Genomic DNA, 17,130 nt, shown 5'->3' with positions numbered 1-17,130 from the left:
GAGTTTTAATGACTCCAACCTAATTGTATGTAAACTTCCGACTTCAACTGTATCTATATGTGTACAGTGGCTTGCGAAAATATTCACCCCCATTTGGCATTTTTCCTATTTTGTTGCCTTTCAACCTGGAATTAAAATGGATTTTTTGGGGGTTTGTATCATATGATTTACACAACATGCCTACCACTTTGAAGATGCAACATATTTTTTCTTGTGAAACAAACAAGAAATAAGACAAAAAAACAGAATTTGAGCGTGCATAACTATTCACCCCACCAAAGTCAATACTTTGTAGAGCCACCTTTTGCAGAAATTACAGCTGCAAGTCTCTTGTGCTATGTCTCTATAAGCTTGGCACATCTAGCCACTGGGAATTTTGCCCATTCTTCAAGGCAAAACTGCTCCAGCTCCTTCAAGTTGGATGGGTTCCGCTGGTGTACAGCAATCTTTAAGTCATACCACAGATTCTCAATTTGATTGAGGTCTGGGCTTTGACCTGGCCATTCCCAGACATTTAAATGTTTCCCCTTAAACCACTTGAGTGTTGCTTTAGCAGTATGCTTAGGGTCATTGTCCTGCTGGAAGGTGAACCTCCGTCCCAGTCTCAAATCTCTGGAAGACTGAAACAGGTTTTTATTTTAGTTATTTTTTATTTATTTAACCTTTATTTAACCAGGTAAGCCAGTTGAGAACAAGTTATCATTTACAACTGGTTTCCCTCAAGAATTTCCCTGTATTTATCGCCATCCATCATTCCTTCAATTCTGACCAGTTTCCCAGTCCCTGCCGATGAAAAACATCCCCACAGCATGATGCTGCCACCACCATGCTTCACTGTGGGGATGGTGTTCTCGGGGTGATGAGAGGTGTTGGGTTTGTGCCAGACATAGCGTTTTCCTTGATGGCCAAAAAGCTCAATTTTAGTCTCATCTGACCAGAGTACCTTCTTCCATGTGTTTGGGGAGTCTCCCACATGGTTTTTGGAAAACACCAAACGTGTTTGCTTATTTTTTTCTTCAAGCAATGGCTTTTTTCTGGCCACTCTTCCGTAAAGCCCAGCTCTGTGGAGTGTACGGCATAAAGTGGTCCTATGGACAGATACTCCAATCTCCGCTGTGGAGCTTTGCAGCTCCTTCAGGGTTATCTATGGTGTCTTTGATGCCTCTCTGATTAATGCCCTCCTTGCCTGGTCTGTGAGTTTTGGTGAGCGGCCCTCTCTTGGCAGGTTTTACAGTTAGTGAGTGCATACATTTTCATACTGACACTCCTCTCCCCATACAAGAATCATAGGTGAGTTAAACAACGCACCATTCCTCTGTGGGCTGGAGGAGGCTGTGGATGGCTACTTTTCAGCTTGGAGGGTCATAATGGCAAGACAATAACTTCTCCACAACTTTATCCCTGACCTGTTTGGAGAGCTCCTTGGTCTTCATGGTGCCGCTTGCTTGGTGGTGCCCCTTGCTTAGTGGTGTTGCAGACTCTGGGGCCTTTCAGAACAGGTGTATATTTACTGAGATCATGTGACACCTAGATTGCACACAGGTGGACTTTATTTAACTAATTAGGTGACTTCTGAAGGTAATTGGTTGCACCAGATCTTATTTAGGGGCTTCATAGCAAAGGGGGTGAATACATATGCACGCACCACTTTTCCATTATTTATTGTTTTATGTAAATGCAATGTTATAGAGGGGTCAAGACATATTTTTTGTGATTTCACTTGTTTTTGGGAAACTTACCCCAAACAGCAAATCACTTCCAAAAAACACGAAAAAAGGCTTAAAAAACACCCAAATACATCCTTTTAGAAACTGAAAAGCTCTCAGTATAGTGATGCAGGTTTTTAGATGTTGTAGACATGAAAGTTTCATTCCAAACTTTATCCGTAACGTTATATTCCATTTTGTTGCGACTCGAGCGATACCGCTCCGTCCATTCTACAGTCAACTGCCAAAATAAAGGAAACACATGAGTAAATGAGGGATACAAGGTATAATGAAAGCATAAGTAAGTTCCAGACACTTGTAGAACCTATGCCAAGGCACATTGAAGCTGTTCTGGCAGCTCGTGGTGGCCCAACGGCCTGTTAAGACACTTTATGTTGGTGTTTCCTTTATTTTGGCAGTTACATGTAGCAGCAGTCTTAACTGAGAATGGAACTGCTGGATAGGGGAAACGGCTCAAGTCGCACAAAATGGAATATAACATTGCGGAATTACACAATTTCATGTGTACAACATCTAAAGACCTGCATCACTATACTGAGAGTGTTTCCGTTTCTAAAAGGACGTATTTGGGTGTTTTTGGAGCCTTTGTTCATGTTATTTCAGGGCCCCTGTACTGCACAACGAGGATGAGGAAGTGATTTGCTGTTTGGGGTAAGTTTCCCAAAAACAACTGAAATCACAGAAAAAGGTGTCTGGACCCTTCTATAACATGCCATTTACTTCAAAAATAGATTTGGTTGTAAAAAGATAACTTCTCCTTTAACCCTGTCTGTCTCTCCAGTGAGTGTTAATGTGTGTATTCACCCTTTCTCTCTCTCCAGGCCCAAGCCCATGACTCACCAGCTGTCCAGTCCTGATTTCCATGGTGAGGAGAAGAGCGAGCAGGTGACCAGCATTGGCCAAATCAAACCGGAACTCTACAGACTGCGTGGGGGCGACCAGGGGGAGGGGAAAACGGGGGACAATTGCAGCAAGATCAGATTCCTCCTGCGCTACACCTTTAAGTGAGTGAACCGATTCACTTAAGTAATCCTCTTCACACCTCGGTCTGAGTGCACTATGTTAAATATACATTAAATGAAGGCTTAGACAGAGGATCAACAACTGCTCTGTCATCACAGCTGAGTTAAGGTACTTGGCCTAGATATTCTATAATTGCAGTGTTACTTTATTTTTTTAATTTTTTTTACTTATCACACAGTGGACAGTTTTATCACCCATATACACTACCGGTCAAAAGTTTTAGAACACCTACTCATTCAATGGTTTTTCTTTATTTTTACTATTTTCTACATTGTAGAATAATAGTGAAGACATCAAAAATATGAAATAACACATATGGAATCATGTAATAACCAAAAAAGTGTTAAACAAATCAAAATACATTTTATATTTGAGATTCTTCAAATAGCCACGCTTTGCCTTGATGACCGCTTTGCACACTCTTGGCATTCTCTCAACCAGCTTCACCTGGAATGCTTTTCCAACAGTCTTGGAGTTCCCACATATGCTGAGCACTTGTTGGCTGCTTTTCCTTTGCTCTGCGGTCCGACTTATCCCAAACCATCTCAATTTGGTTGAGGTCGGGGGATTGTGGAGGCCAGGTCATCTGATGCAGCACTGCATCACTCTCCTTCTTGGTAAAATAGCCCTTACACAGCCTGGAGGTGTGTTGGGTCATTGTCCTGTTGAAACACAAATTATAGTCCCACTAAGCCCAAACCAGAAGGGATGGCGTATCGCTGCAGAATGCTGTGGTAGCCATGCTGGTTAAGTGTGCCTTGAATTCTAAATAAAATCACAGACATTGTCACCAGCAAAGCACCCCAACACCATAACAACTCCTCCTTCATGCTTTAAATACACATGCGGAGATCATCCGTTCACCCACACCGCGTCTCACAAAGACACGGCGGTAGGAAACTAAAATCTCCAATTTGGACTCCAGACCAAAGGACACATTTCCACCGGTCTAATGTCCATTGCTCGTGTTTCTTGGCCCAAGCAGGTCTCTTCTTCTTATTGGTGTCCTTTAGGAGTGGTTTCTTTGCAGCAATTCGACCATGAAGGCCTGATTCACACAGTCTCCTCTGAACAGTTGTTCCTGATTGACTGACCTTCATTTCTTAAAGTAATGATGGACTGTCATTTCTCTTTGCTTATTTGAGCTGTATTTTTCCAAATAGGGCTATCGTCTGCATACCCCCCTTACCTTGTCACAACACAACTGATTGGCTCGAACGCATTAAGAAGGAAAGAAATTCCACAAATTAACTTTTAAGAAGGCACACCTGTTAATTGAAATGCATTCCAGGTGACTACCTCATGATGCTGGTTGAGAGAATGCCAAGAGTGTGCAAAGCTGTCATCAAGGCAAAGGGAGGCTATTTGAAGAATCTCAAATATAAAATATATTTTGATTTCTTTAACACTTCTTTGGTTACTACATGATTCCATATGTGTTATTTCATAGTTTTGATGTCTTCACTATTATTCTACAATGTAGAAAATAGTAAAAATAAAGAAAACCCTTGAATGAGTAGGTGTCCTAAAACTTTTGACCGGTAGTGTATACCTGTACATTATGGACTGAATATTGTACACAAGATAGATGGACATTGTTATTGTCTAACTTCCCATACCTTGAGTGCATTAGTCATGCCCCCGTTGTAGGTTTTCTGCAGCACTGGCTCTGTTATGTAAATGGTGAGTGTGCCCCAGATGTGACTTGCCATCAGGGCCAGCTTTTAAACAGGACTCACCTGCCATTTTCAATTATGCTTCATAAAACTACACTGCTCATAGCCATAAGGACTACAGTTCCCATCATGTACTGACACTGTGTATCGACTTCCAAGCGGAGATGATACTGGACTTGAAGTAAGTAGATAGACTTAAGAAATACTAATTGGACATGTTTCTCTGATCTAACATGTTTATCCAATTTAAATATAACTTCCTAATTTACTAATTACAGTATTAATCTTATCCCTGATTTGATGTGATTGTAGGATTGGCATGTTTATCTGATTTCCTTAATTGGACATGATCACATTATAAACATGAAACCCGATTGGATGCAATCGTTTCGTCAACAGGCTTATCTAAGTCCTGTTTGGGCCAGATGATTAAACTGTGTGTTTGTCTGAGCCGCTATTGGCTATAGCCTGGTGGTGCTCTCTTCCCCAGAGTTCACGCTGTGTTCCTAAAGGCCTGTAATGAAGTGGTGACACGCTCGTTAACGCAGAAAGACAGGGTCTAATGAGGTCTGATTAAAGGCCTGCCAGCCATCTTCACTCTCTTAATTAAATCCCTCATAAGTAGTTCTGCAGACAGACCACTGGACGTGGGCGGTTCAGACAGACGGACGTCTGCGCGTGTGTGCGTGCGTGCGGGCGGACGTGTGTGTGTGTGTGTGTGTGTGTGTGTGTGTGTGTGTGTGCAGTGTTTTTAGATATTTTTGTCAAGTATAATTACAAACATTCCATAAGTGTCAAAGGCTTTTATTGACAATTACATTAAGTTTATGCAAAGAGTCAATATTTGCAGTGTTGACCCTTCTTTTTCAAGACCTCTGTAATCAGCCCTGGCATGCTGTCAATTAACTTCTGGGCCACATCCTGACTGATGGCAGCCCATTCTTTATAATCAATGCTTGGAGTTTGTTCGAATTTGTGGGTTTTTGTTTGTCCACCCGCCTCTTGAGGATTGACCACAAGTTCTCAATGGGATTAAGGTCTGGGAAGTTTCCTGGCCATGGACCTAACATTTCGATGTTTTGTTCCCCGAGCCACTTAGTTATCACTTTTGCCTTATGGCAAGGTGCTCCATCATGCTGGAAAAGGCATTGTTCGTCACCAAACTGTTCTTGGATGGTTGGGAGAAGTTGCTCTCGGAAGATGTGTTGGTACCATTCTTTATTCATGGCTGTGTTCTTAGGCAAAATTGTGAGTGAGCCCACTCCCTTGGCTGAGAAGCAACCCCACACATGAATGGTCTCAGGATGCTTTACTGTTGGCATGACACAGGACTGATGGTAGCGCTCACCTTGTCTTCTCTGTACCTTTTGCACAATATCAGTCTGTCCCTGATGTTTTTCCTGGAGAGAAGTGGCTTCCTCGCTGCCCTTGACACCAGGCCATCCTCCAAAAGTCTTCGCCTCACTGTGCGTGCAGATGCACTCACACCTGCCTGCTGCCATTCCTGAGCAAGCTCTGCAATGGTGGTGCCCCGATCCCGCAGCTGAATCAACTTTAGGAGACGGTCCTGGCGCTTGCTGGACTTCCTTGGGCGCCCTGAAGCCTTCTTCACAACAATTGAACCTCTCTCCTTGAAGTTCTTGATGATCCGATAAATAGTTGATTTAGGTGCAATCTTACAAGCAGCAATATCCTTGCCTGTGAAGCCCTTTTTGTGCAAAGCAATGATGACGGCACGTGTTTCCTTGCAGGTAACCATGGTTAACAGAGGAAGAACAATGATTTCAAGCACCACCCTCCTTTTAAAGCTTCCAGTCTGTTATTCTACCTCAATCAGCATGACAGAGTGATCTCCAGCCTTGTCCTCGTCAACACTCTCACCTGTGTTAACGAGAGAATCACTGACATGATGTCAGCTGGTCCTTTTGTGGCAGGGCTGAAATGCAGTGGAAATGTTTTTTTTGGGATTAAGTTCATTTTCATGGCAAAGAGAGACTTTGCAGTTAATTGCAATTCATCTGATCACTCTTCACAACATTTTGGAGTATATGCAAATTGCCACCATAAAAACTGAGGCAGCAGACTTTGTGAAAATTAATATTTGTGTCATTCTCAAATCTTTTGACCACGACTGTACGTGTGACATTCAGAGAGTGAATGGTCAAGACAAAATATTTAAGTGCCTGTGAACAATGCTGTTGGGTTTTTCACGCTCAACAGTTTCCTGTGTGTGTCAAGAATAGTCCACCACCCAAAGAACATCCAGCCAACTTGACACAACTGTGGGAAGCATTGGAGTGAACATGGGCCAGCATCCCTGTGGAATGCTTTCGACACCTTGTAGAGTCCATGCCCTGACAAATTGAGGCTGTTCTGAGGGCAAAATGGTGCAACTCAATAGTAGGAAGGTATTCCTAATGTTTTGTACACTCAGTGTATATATGTGCTTACTGTGCTTACATCTCACTGGAACTGCTGGAGCCATTCTGTAGCTTTGTAACAATGGATTATGCTACTGGTAGAAGTTGCTCTCATTCACAGATCTACCTTCCTTAAATCCCCCATTAGTAGGGAGAAAACCCTTAAATCTGTGTCAAGGGCTGCTTCATCCTAGAACTCAATGGATCCCCATCGACCCACTCAATAGATACAACATACTCTCCTAACCACTCCACTGTATCTCTATCTACTCTGTAGACCTATGTCTGTCCAGGTAAGTTTGACATATAGATTGTGTTGTGTGTTTGTCCCAGACGGTGAGTCTAACATAGATTGTATATGTGTGTGTCCGTCTGCAGTACAGAGCAGCTAGTGGTGAAGATCCTGAAGGCTGTAGACCTGGCTGCCAAGGACGCCAACGGCTTCTCAGACCCCTACGTCAAGATCTACATACTGCCAGACAGGAAGAAGAAGTTCCATACCAAGATAACACATTTATCTAGCCTGATACCAGATCTGTTTGTGCTGTCTTGCCAATTACCATAAATACCTTGTAAGACAGTGCAAACAGATCTGGGATCAGGCTGTCATTTATTACACTTGTCAGTTTTTTCACACAAATTGGGCTGGTTTTCAGTCCAGTTTGAAGGCACAGTAAAATACTAACCTGAAAAACGTGTAGTTTCGCTCTGATGCCAATTGATAAATTTGTGCATGCATAACTTGGAGTTCTGTGTGAATCTTCCATTGATGCCACCCAGAGATTTGTGTAAGCATTACCACAAGAGATTTGTGCGGAGTTTCATTGCCGTTTCTCAAGTTGGGATTTTATTCTAAATTACTGTCAGTAAGACCCGAGTTCCTATTATTATCATTTATAAATGCATAGTCTCCTCCCTTACACATTGGAATTAGCTGATATTTTGTTTTGCCTAATCTGAATAAATATGTTAGGTTGTCTATCAGACTCTCTTGCAGACTCTCTTGTTGACTCTTGTTCTCCCTCCCCCTCTCCCTCTCCTTCCCCTTTCTCCCCTTTCCCCCCCCTATCCCTCTTTCACACTCCCCCTCACTCCCTCCTCAATTCCCCACTCTCCTCCCTTCCCCCAGGTCCACAGAAAAATACCCTGAACCCGATATTCAACGAGACATTCCAGTTCGGCGTGCCCTTGGCAGAGCTGCACTCCCAGAAGCTGCACTTCTCCGTCTACGACTTTGACCGCTTCTCCAGACACGACCTGATTGGCCAGGTGGTAGTGGACAACCTGCTGGACTTCAGTGAGGGCACCGGGGAGAAGCCTGTCTGGAGGGACATTGTGGAGGGCACCGCGGTGAGAGACAGAGCCCTGCCTGACACCATAATGCCAACGCAATGCCACCACTATGTTACCATGATGACACCACTATGCCACTATAATTCCACTACTATGCCACTATAATTCCACTACTATGCCACTATAATACCACCATTATGCCACTATAATGCCACTACTATGCCACTATAATGACACCATATATAGTGCATATATTTTCGTACATTTTTCATACTGGTCCTCCGTGGGAATCGAACCCACAACCCAGGCGTTGCAAGCGCCATGCTCTACCAACTGAGCCACACTATAATTATACCACCACTATTATGACACTAAACCAACAGTATGCCACTATAATGCCACCAGTATGCCACTATAATGCCACCACTATACCACTATAATGCCACCGCTATGCCCCTATAATGCCACCAGTATGCCACTATAATGACACCACTATGCCACTATAATGCCGCCACTAAAATGCCACCAGTATGCCACCACTATGCCACTATAATGCCACCACTATGCCACTATAATGCCACCAGTAAGCCACTATAATGCCACCAGTATGCCACTATAATGCCACCACTATGCCACTATAATGCCGCCACTAAAATGCCACCGCTATGCCACCATGACCACTGGCAGTGCCGAGTTAGGAGGAAGCAGGGGAGAGTATTTAAATAGCCTTTAGATCTAGTGCAATTTAACACTTTTATCTTCTTGGGGACATTGAAAGATTGACATGTCATTAATGTACTGTGATGACATTGTCCTTCAGTTTGAATATGCTGCCCGTTTAGATTGTGACACCTGTCATGTCTCTGTGGCAATTATCAATGATACCTGCTTGATGATTTAGCAAACCAAATGCAAGATGGTGGTCTCTGTTACAGACCCTGCTCTCAGCCTGTGGCTCTTTGGGTATTACTGGCTGAGTGTTTACTACATGTTGGCTGGGATCCCTGTTTGACCCCTGAACTCTGACCTCTGTGTGTGTGTGTGTGTGTTGTACAGGAGAAGGTGTGGTAGAAATATTTAACTCACAAATATCTCTAAAAAAACCGGAGCTTGTGAATTCAGAATATACTTTATTAAAGCGTAACAAAGCCGAGCTGGTCCATGGAGCAACTGCTTGCCCTGACCCGGAGCTTTCCTTTTATACAGGCACAAATGCATAGTCATGCTTATACAACCTACACAGTTACTCCATTATATGTACATGATTAACATCCTTCGGTGTCACATGTTGTTTACTCACGAGGGCTACGTGCGCTTCTCTAAATGGGGCCTATGTCACTTATCTCATTATATTGGTGGCGTGACTCAAGAAATTATATACATACGCACGTTAAAGAACAATCACACTCTGTATTGACTATATTCACTATTCAGGCATGCATCTGGAGTACAAAGTATAAATTATGTTCATTCTGTTTTACCCTTATCATTTCATAACACATTATAAAACATATCAATTAATACTTAAACATGGTTTACACATGTCATGTCCATAACATACATTTAACCCTTTCCCAACAGCCATCCTCCAAGGACCCTGAGCCACTATGGTTTTTCCTTGTGACTATGTGCATGTGGCTGTGTGTGTCAGGTCATAAGCACAAACAAGTGATAACACTAGTTCCATTGTTACTCCAATCTCCACACAGCCACAACGAGAAGTTTTATCTCCGTCACATGTCATTGACATACCCAGACCAGCTGCGGGGAGTTAGAGGGAACCATTCTTTATCAGAAGCACAGCATTTGCACTAAAGAAATGTCTCTGCTCTGTTTTAACCCTTTAATTGGTTCTTAATCCATAAACATTTAAGGCATATAAGCGTTTCATTCTACAACATATGTACTAGAAAATAAAGGCTGACCTGGGGGAGCTGAACTTCTCTCTGTGTTACCTGCCCACGGCAGGTCGGCTCACCGCCACCGTCATCGAGGCCACCAACCTCAAAGCCATGGACCTCACTGGCTTCTCAGGTGACTGACCTACTGACCGCAGCACACTGACCACAGCACACTGAGAGTCATCTCTTCTGTTAGAAACAGCATGGCAGAAAAACAATACAAAAGTGACAAGACTCGCATCATACATTTTGTATTTCAACTATCACTTGAATGCAATTAGGCCTGCATAAACAGATGGAGCAAACACATCAATTGACTGAATTCATGAATATTTGAATATTGATATGTGACGTTCTGTAAATATTGCCAAAATAAATACTGTTCAACTGTTCCAAACACAGCGAAGTGCCATAACCCGGTTTTGTGGCAATGTTGTAAATACAAGCAAATGCCCAAAATCATGAACATTGTAGTGCTAAAAACCGCAGCGAACAACCAAACGCTTTAAAGTCAATTGCATAATCAATGCTAAAACACAATTGTCCTGGCCTGATTGATGGTAGCTGACGATGATTTAATTAATGAATTCCTAACTAAAGTAATTGAGTTATTAATCTGCCTGTGAGGATGTGATGATCCTGCATTACCACGGTAACAGTTACTAGACTGACGAAACGACACACTAAATTATGAGGCCACACCGTTATTACTGCTTTTATGATTAGGAAATTATCAGAATGCCTAACAAATGTATAAAAAAATTCCACCATAAAATCTAATGGTAACTGTCTGTGTTCTGTAAGTGCTACAACGAATTTGTTATGAGGTGTGAATGAAGGAGTCATGCGCAGGAGGTAAAACACTGAAGTCCAGAGTTTATTCCGTTTACATAAATAAAACGCACCAAGTGTCAAAACGAAACAATCACAAGGGAAATATTCCACCTTGGCAATAACAAATGGAAGAGTAGCTGAACCGAGCTACTCGCTCTCACAATAAACAATCACTCACAAAGACAAGGGGAACAGAGGGAACACTTATACACATACTAATTAAGGGAATGAGCACCAGGTGTGTGTGATTGACAAGACAAGACATGACAAGTGGAGTGATGAGAATGGGATCGGCAGTAGCTAGTAAGCCGGTGACAACGAACGCCGAAACCTGCCCGAACAAGGAGGGGATGCAGCCTCGGCGGAAGTCATGACAGTACTAAGGTGAGGCCATGGTCGTTGTGGAACTGGTAAAGGTTGTAGCTTACCCACTGGGAGGTGCCTAGGTGCCTTACTCTGGGCGCACACTGAGCAGGAGGAAACATACACCCTCACGTCCTTAGCCAAGGTAGGCCACCAGTACTTCTCGGTCAGGCAGCGCATTGTACGACCGATACCTGGATGACCAGAGGAGGGTGACATGTGTGCCCAGTAGATCAGACGATCACGGATAAGCGCTGGCACGTACTGCAGCCCAGCTGGACACTGCGGTGGAGATGGATCTGTGCGTAATGCTTGCGCTATGTCCGCGTACATCGCCCATACTACCGGCGCCACAATGAATGAGGCCGGGAGTATGGGGGTGTTGTCTCTGGGCCTCTCCTCTGTGTCATACAGCCGAGACAGTTCTTCGTACCCGGAATGTATGAGAGTGTGAAATCAAACCGGGTGAAGAAGAGGGCCCACCTGGCCTGGCGAGGATTCAGCCTCCTCGCTGCCCGAATGTTACAGTGGTCTGTCCAGACAAGGAAAGGGTGTTTCGCCCCTTCGAACCAATGCCTCCACACCATCAAAGCTTGGACAACAGCCAGCAGCTCCCGATTACCAACGCCATAGTTCTGCTCCGCCGGGCTGAGCTTCTTCGAAAAGAAGGCACAGGGGCGGAGCTTGGGTGTTGTGCCTAAGTGTCGGGATAAGACAGCGCCTATCCCTACCTCGGACGCATCCACCTCCACTACGAACGGTAGTGATGGATCGGGGTGAGCCAGTACCGGGGCAGAGGTGAACAGACCCTGCAATCTACTGAAGGCCAAGTCAGCCTCAGCAGACCAGCGGAGCCAGGACGGCCCACCCTTCAACAAGCCCCGAATAAACCTCCGATAGTAGTTGCCAAGGAAGCGCTGCACATCCTTCACCGTGGTTGGAGTCGGCCAATTACGCACGGTTGAAATGCGATCTCCCTCCATCTCCACACCTGTGGTAGTAATGCGGTATCCGAGGAAGGAGATTGACTGCTGGAAAAACTTACTTCTCTGCCTTGGCATAAAGATCATTTTCCAGCAGTCGGACCAGTACCTTGCGAACCAGGGACACAGGCTCGGCGCGCGTAGCGGAATACACCAGGATGTCATCGATGTAGACCACCACACCGCGACCAAGCATGTCCCGAAACACCTCGTTCACAAAGGACTGGAAAACGGATGGAGCATTCATCAAACCGTAGGGCATCACCAGGTATTCATAATGCCCCGATGTTGTGCTGAATGCTGTTTTCCACTCATCCCCTTCCCGAATACACACCAGGTTGTAGGCACTCCTGAGGTCTAATTTGGTGAAAAAACGGGCCCCATGCATTGACTCAATCACTGAAGGAATGAGGGGAAGAGGATAACTAAATCGTACCGTCACCTTATTCAGTGGTCGACAATCAATGCACGGGCGGAAACCGCCATCTTTCTTCTTCACAAAGAAGAAACTCGATCCAGATCGCCAGATCATGGTATTCATGGGGAATGCGCACGGTGGGGTTACCGTCTGGACTTTCCACCGTGGTCACACAGACGGAAACACCTAGACACCTACCCGGACACTCACGTGACCACCCCGTAAGAACCCTCTGCGGCCATGAAAAATTGGGGTAGTGAAGGGCTAACCACGGAATACCTAAGACTACAGGGTAAGCAGGAGACTCAATAATCAAAAAAGTGATCTGCTCAACGTCTCCTGTGTAATCATGGTGACTAGTACAGTAACCTCCTTAACCAACCCGGACCCTAATGGTCGACTATCAAGTGCTCTGATGGGGAGTGGAATGGATAGGGGAACCAATGAAATGCCTTGACGGCGTGCAAATGCCCTGTCCATAAAGTTCCCAGCTGCGCCTGAATCGACTAGCGCCTTACACTGGGAAACTACCAGGTGATCGGGAAAGGAGATAGATAAGGTACAGTGTGCCGCAAAGGGCTCTGAACAAGTTTGGGTGTTCGTTACCTGGGGTGATGCATGAGTACCCTGCCTACCGCCTCCAGACCCAAAAGAACGAGGTGGATTGTCCCTTCGTGCCACCAGAGTGGCACTGTCGCTGTCCTCCTGTGCTCTCTCGACCGGCGGCTCCCCCCAGCTCCATCTGCTCGGGGTCAGAGTCGTCCGGAGTGGGAACGGGCAGACCCCTACCAGGATGTCCTCTGGCTGCTAGCAGATTGTCCAGCCGGATGGCCATGTCCACCAGGTCGGAGAACGATAGCATGGCATCACGGCAGGCTAGCTCCCGTCGTACGTCCTCCCTTAGGTGGCACCGGAAATGATTGATTAGGGCCCGCTCGTTCCACCCGGACCCTGTGCGGTCCTCGTCCCCTGCCTCAGATGGACCAGTCGTTCGCCCGCCTCTCGACCCTCAGGCGGGTGATCGAAAACGGCCCAAAAGAGGCGAGCAAACTCCCCGTAGTCCTCCAACGCGGTACCTCCCTCGTTCCACACCGCGTTGGCCCACTCCAGGGCTCTCCCACAAAGGCAGGAAACGAGGACGGATACCTTCTCCCGCTCCAGTGGCGCCGCCTGATGCTGGAGAAGTACAACTCTAGTTGGAGCAGAAATATCTTACATCGCGCTGCCGTCCCATCAAACGCCAGTGGCCGGGATATCTGGATCCCTCCAGGGGCTGGGGTGTAGGTGGCTGGATCCGATTGACCAGCTGGTCTCGATAGATCGGGTCCTCTCTTCTCCAGGCGTTGTACTACCTGAAGAACCCGATCCATCGCTTCCCCCAAGCTGGCCAGCATCGAGGAATGCTCCTGAAACCTTGCCACAACTCCAGGCATGCGGTCATCTCCTGCTGACTCCATTCAGCGGGTGAGTGATTCTGTGATGAGGTGTGAATGAAGGAGTCAGGCGCAGGAGGTAAAACACCGAAGTTGAGCGAGTAGCTCAACCGAGCTACTCGCTCTCACAATAAACAATCACTCACAAAGACAAGGGGAACAGAGGGAACACTTATACACATACTAATTAGGGGAATGAGCACCAGGTGTGTGTGATTGACAAGACAAGACATGACAAGTGGAGTGATGAGTAAGTAAGCCGGTGACGACGAACGCCGAAACCTGCCCGAACAAGGAGGGGAGGCAGCCTCGGTGGAAGTCGTGACAGAATTAGAGCGGCAGTTTGTATTCTGTGGTAATTGAAGTGAATCCACCTGTTTTACTTTGGCCTTAATCCGTCTTGCCCAAGGTGCCTTGATTTGTATGCCTTTCATGTGTTACAGACAGATGCCTGGGCGTGGAAGTATAATTTGTTAATAGCCTGCTCAAGGTTCTTCTCTTATCTTTATCCCTCTCTCTCTCTCTTTCTTCCATTCTCTTCCTCTCTTTCTTTCTCTCTTTCTCTCTTTTTCTCTCTCTCTCCCTCCCTCTTTCTCACTCTCTCAGACCTGTATGTGAAGGCTTCTCTGATATGTGACAGCTGCAGATTAAAGAAGAGGAAGACATCCAATAAGAAGAATACGTTGAATCCCACCTACAACGAGGCTCTGGTCTTTGACATCCCCCATGAGGACATCGACAGGGTGTCAATTGTCATCGCTGTCATGGACTACAGAGGGAAAAAAGTATTTGATCCCCTGCTGATTTTGTACGTTTGCTCACTGACAAAGAAATGCTCAGTCTATAATTTTAATGGTAGGTTTATTTGAACAGTGAGAGACAGAATAACAACAACAAAAATCCAGAAAAACGCATGTCAAAAATGTTATAAATTGATTTGCATTTTAATGAGGGAAATAAGTATTTGACCCCCTCTCAATCAGAAAGATTTCTGGCTCCCAGGTCTCTTTTATACAGGTAACGAGCTGAGATTAGGAGCACACTCTTAAAGGGAGTGCTCCTAATCTCAGCTTGTTACCTGTATAAAAGACACCTGTCCACAGAAGCAATCAATCAATCAGATTCCAAACTCTCCACCATGGCCAAGACCAAAGAGCTCTCCAAGGATATCAGGGACAAGATTGTAGACCTACACAAGGCTGGAATGGGCTACAAGACCATCGCCAAGCAGCTTGGTGAGAAGGTGACAACAGTTGGTGCGATTATTCGTAAATGGAAGAAACACAAAATAACTGTCAATCTCCCTCGGCCTGGGACTCCATGCAAGATCTCACCTCGTATTGCCCAGCGACAGCCCCGAAACCTGAAGGATCTGGAGAAGGTCTGTATGGAGGAGTGGGCCAAAATCCCTGCTGCAGTGTGTGCAAACCTGGTCAAGACCTACAGGAAACATATGATCTCTGTAATTGCAAACAAAGGTTTCTGTACCAAATATTAAGTTCTGCTTTTCTGATGTATCAAATACTTATGTCATGCAATAAAATGCTAATTAATTACTTTAAAATTATACAATGTGATTTTATGGATTTTTGTTTTAGATTCCGTCTCTCACAGTTGAAGTGTACCTATGATAAAAATTACAGACCTCTACATGCTTTGTAAGTAGGAAAACCTGCAAAATCGGCAGTGTATCAAATACTTGTTCTCCCCACTGTACATACCCACATACATACACATACATATCCTTTAAAAAAAATATATATATTCCCCTTTATTACTTTCCAACCCCGCCACCCTTTCCCTACTTGGAGTAAACTAGTGAACAACAATGCTTAGGCCTCTACTTCCAGCTTATACTTACTATCTACATTTTATGGACACAGTCAATTTTACAATAATTACATTTTGTTTGTTCTTTCTCCTGAACTTCTTCTACTCTCAACCTCTCCGATCATTTTCATGATGTCCATCCGGTTTGCTTCTATATGCCATATCTTTCTAACTGTGCTCCTTCACAAAAGCTCCCAACCTACAACCTATACACTTATTTTGGACACAGCATGCCTACATTATTAGTTATCTTGTTATTGTTTGTTGTTAGTTGTTATTAGTCCCATCCTTCAATTCCATTCAACACCTCCCATCTGTCTTTTAACACCATCCATATAGGATTTCTATTTGCCATATATATTTCAACTGTACTGTGATGTCTTACAAAAGTTCTGAACCTTTCTATTCTCATTGTTTCTACAGATTGTGAATTGAAAATAAACATTTTTGCTAATAGTATTACAGTTTTTCTCAGTCGCTTTGGTGCATTTTTCACATCATCCCTAACATGTGCAAAATAATAAGTGCATTTCTCAGAACAATTTGTACAAACTGCAATATACAATAGATATGTTTCTAAAGCTAGTCAGTCACTAAAAATCCTTAGTACATCTCTCAAAAGTAAATATTCATGCCAATGATCATGTCAGTGTCATCAGAATGATAAGTCATTGAGTCATTGTTCACGAACAAGGTTGTCAAAATGTTTAGGCATGTTGTCAATGGAACTGTGTACTTTGACAGTATTACCTGATGTAAACTTAGGCTACAGTTTGGATGACAGTTACTGTATTGAAAATGCACAAGGCTGCACTTCTATGGCATATATCAATTTCAACAGTACTATTTACATATTACTGTATGTGGGTTATTGATTGAAAGAGACTGGACAACCCAAGGGGCACAAAGGAAAAAAACTAAATTAGAAAGAAACACAGGAAACCACCCCTAAGGCACAACTTTGCCCACAGCACTGTTCTAGTGCTGTCTCTACACATCCAGACGTTCCTGTCTGTCAGCCCACATATTCTCATCCACATCACACCGGATATTTTCCCTTCCAATGCAACGTGGAAAGAATCTTTTGGAATGCCTTATCCATCCTCTGCAGGCGTCTACTGTGGTGTCCTCACATGCTGCATCCATTGCAGCCAGCAGGGTCATCTGTGTGTGTGGCTGACGATCGTACACCTTCCACCTCCATGCTGAAAAGAACTCCTCAATTGGGT

The 17,130-nt window shown here is 44.6% G+C and overlaps 1 protein-coding gene across 1 annotated transcript in view; it reads left to right on the top strand.

Moving 5' to 3' along the window:
- The first annotated feature begins 2,543 nt into the window (after positions 1-2,543).
- Positions 2,544-17,130, top strand: part of LOC121568638 (synaptotagmin-C-like) — a 27,302-nt gene continuing 12,715 nt past the window's right edge. Inside the window, exons 1-5 of the mRNA XM_041879046.2 lie at positions 2,544-2,731; positions 7,225-7,358; positions 7,982-8,193; positions 10,050-10,173; positions 14,678-14,856. Of these exons, the coding sequence (XP_041734980.2) occupies positions 2,559-2,731; positions 7,225-7,358; positions 7,982-8,193; positions 10,050-10,173; positions 14,678-14,856 (822 nt within the window). The 5' untranslated portion in view covers positions 2,544-2,558. The remainder of the gene's footprint in view (positions 2,732-7,224; positions 7,359-7,981; positions 8,194-10,049; positions 10,174-14,677; positions 14,857-17,130) is intronic.

This window comes from Coregonus clupeaformis, chromosome 7 (assembly GCF_020615455.1).
Source record: "Coregonus clupeaformis isolate EN_2021a chromosome 7, ASM2061545v1, whole genome shotgun sequence".
NCBI classification, from domain to species: domain Eukaryota; kingdom Metazoa; phylum Chordata; class Actinopteri; order Salmoniformes; family Salmonidae; genus Coregonus; species Coregonus clupeaformis.
This window is presented reverse-complemented; position numbering and strand designations above follow the sequence as displayed.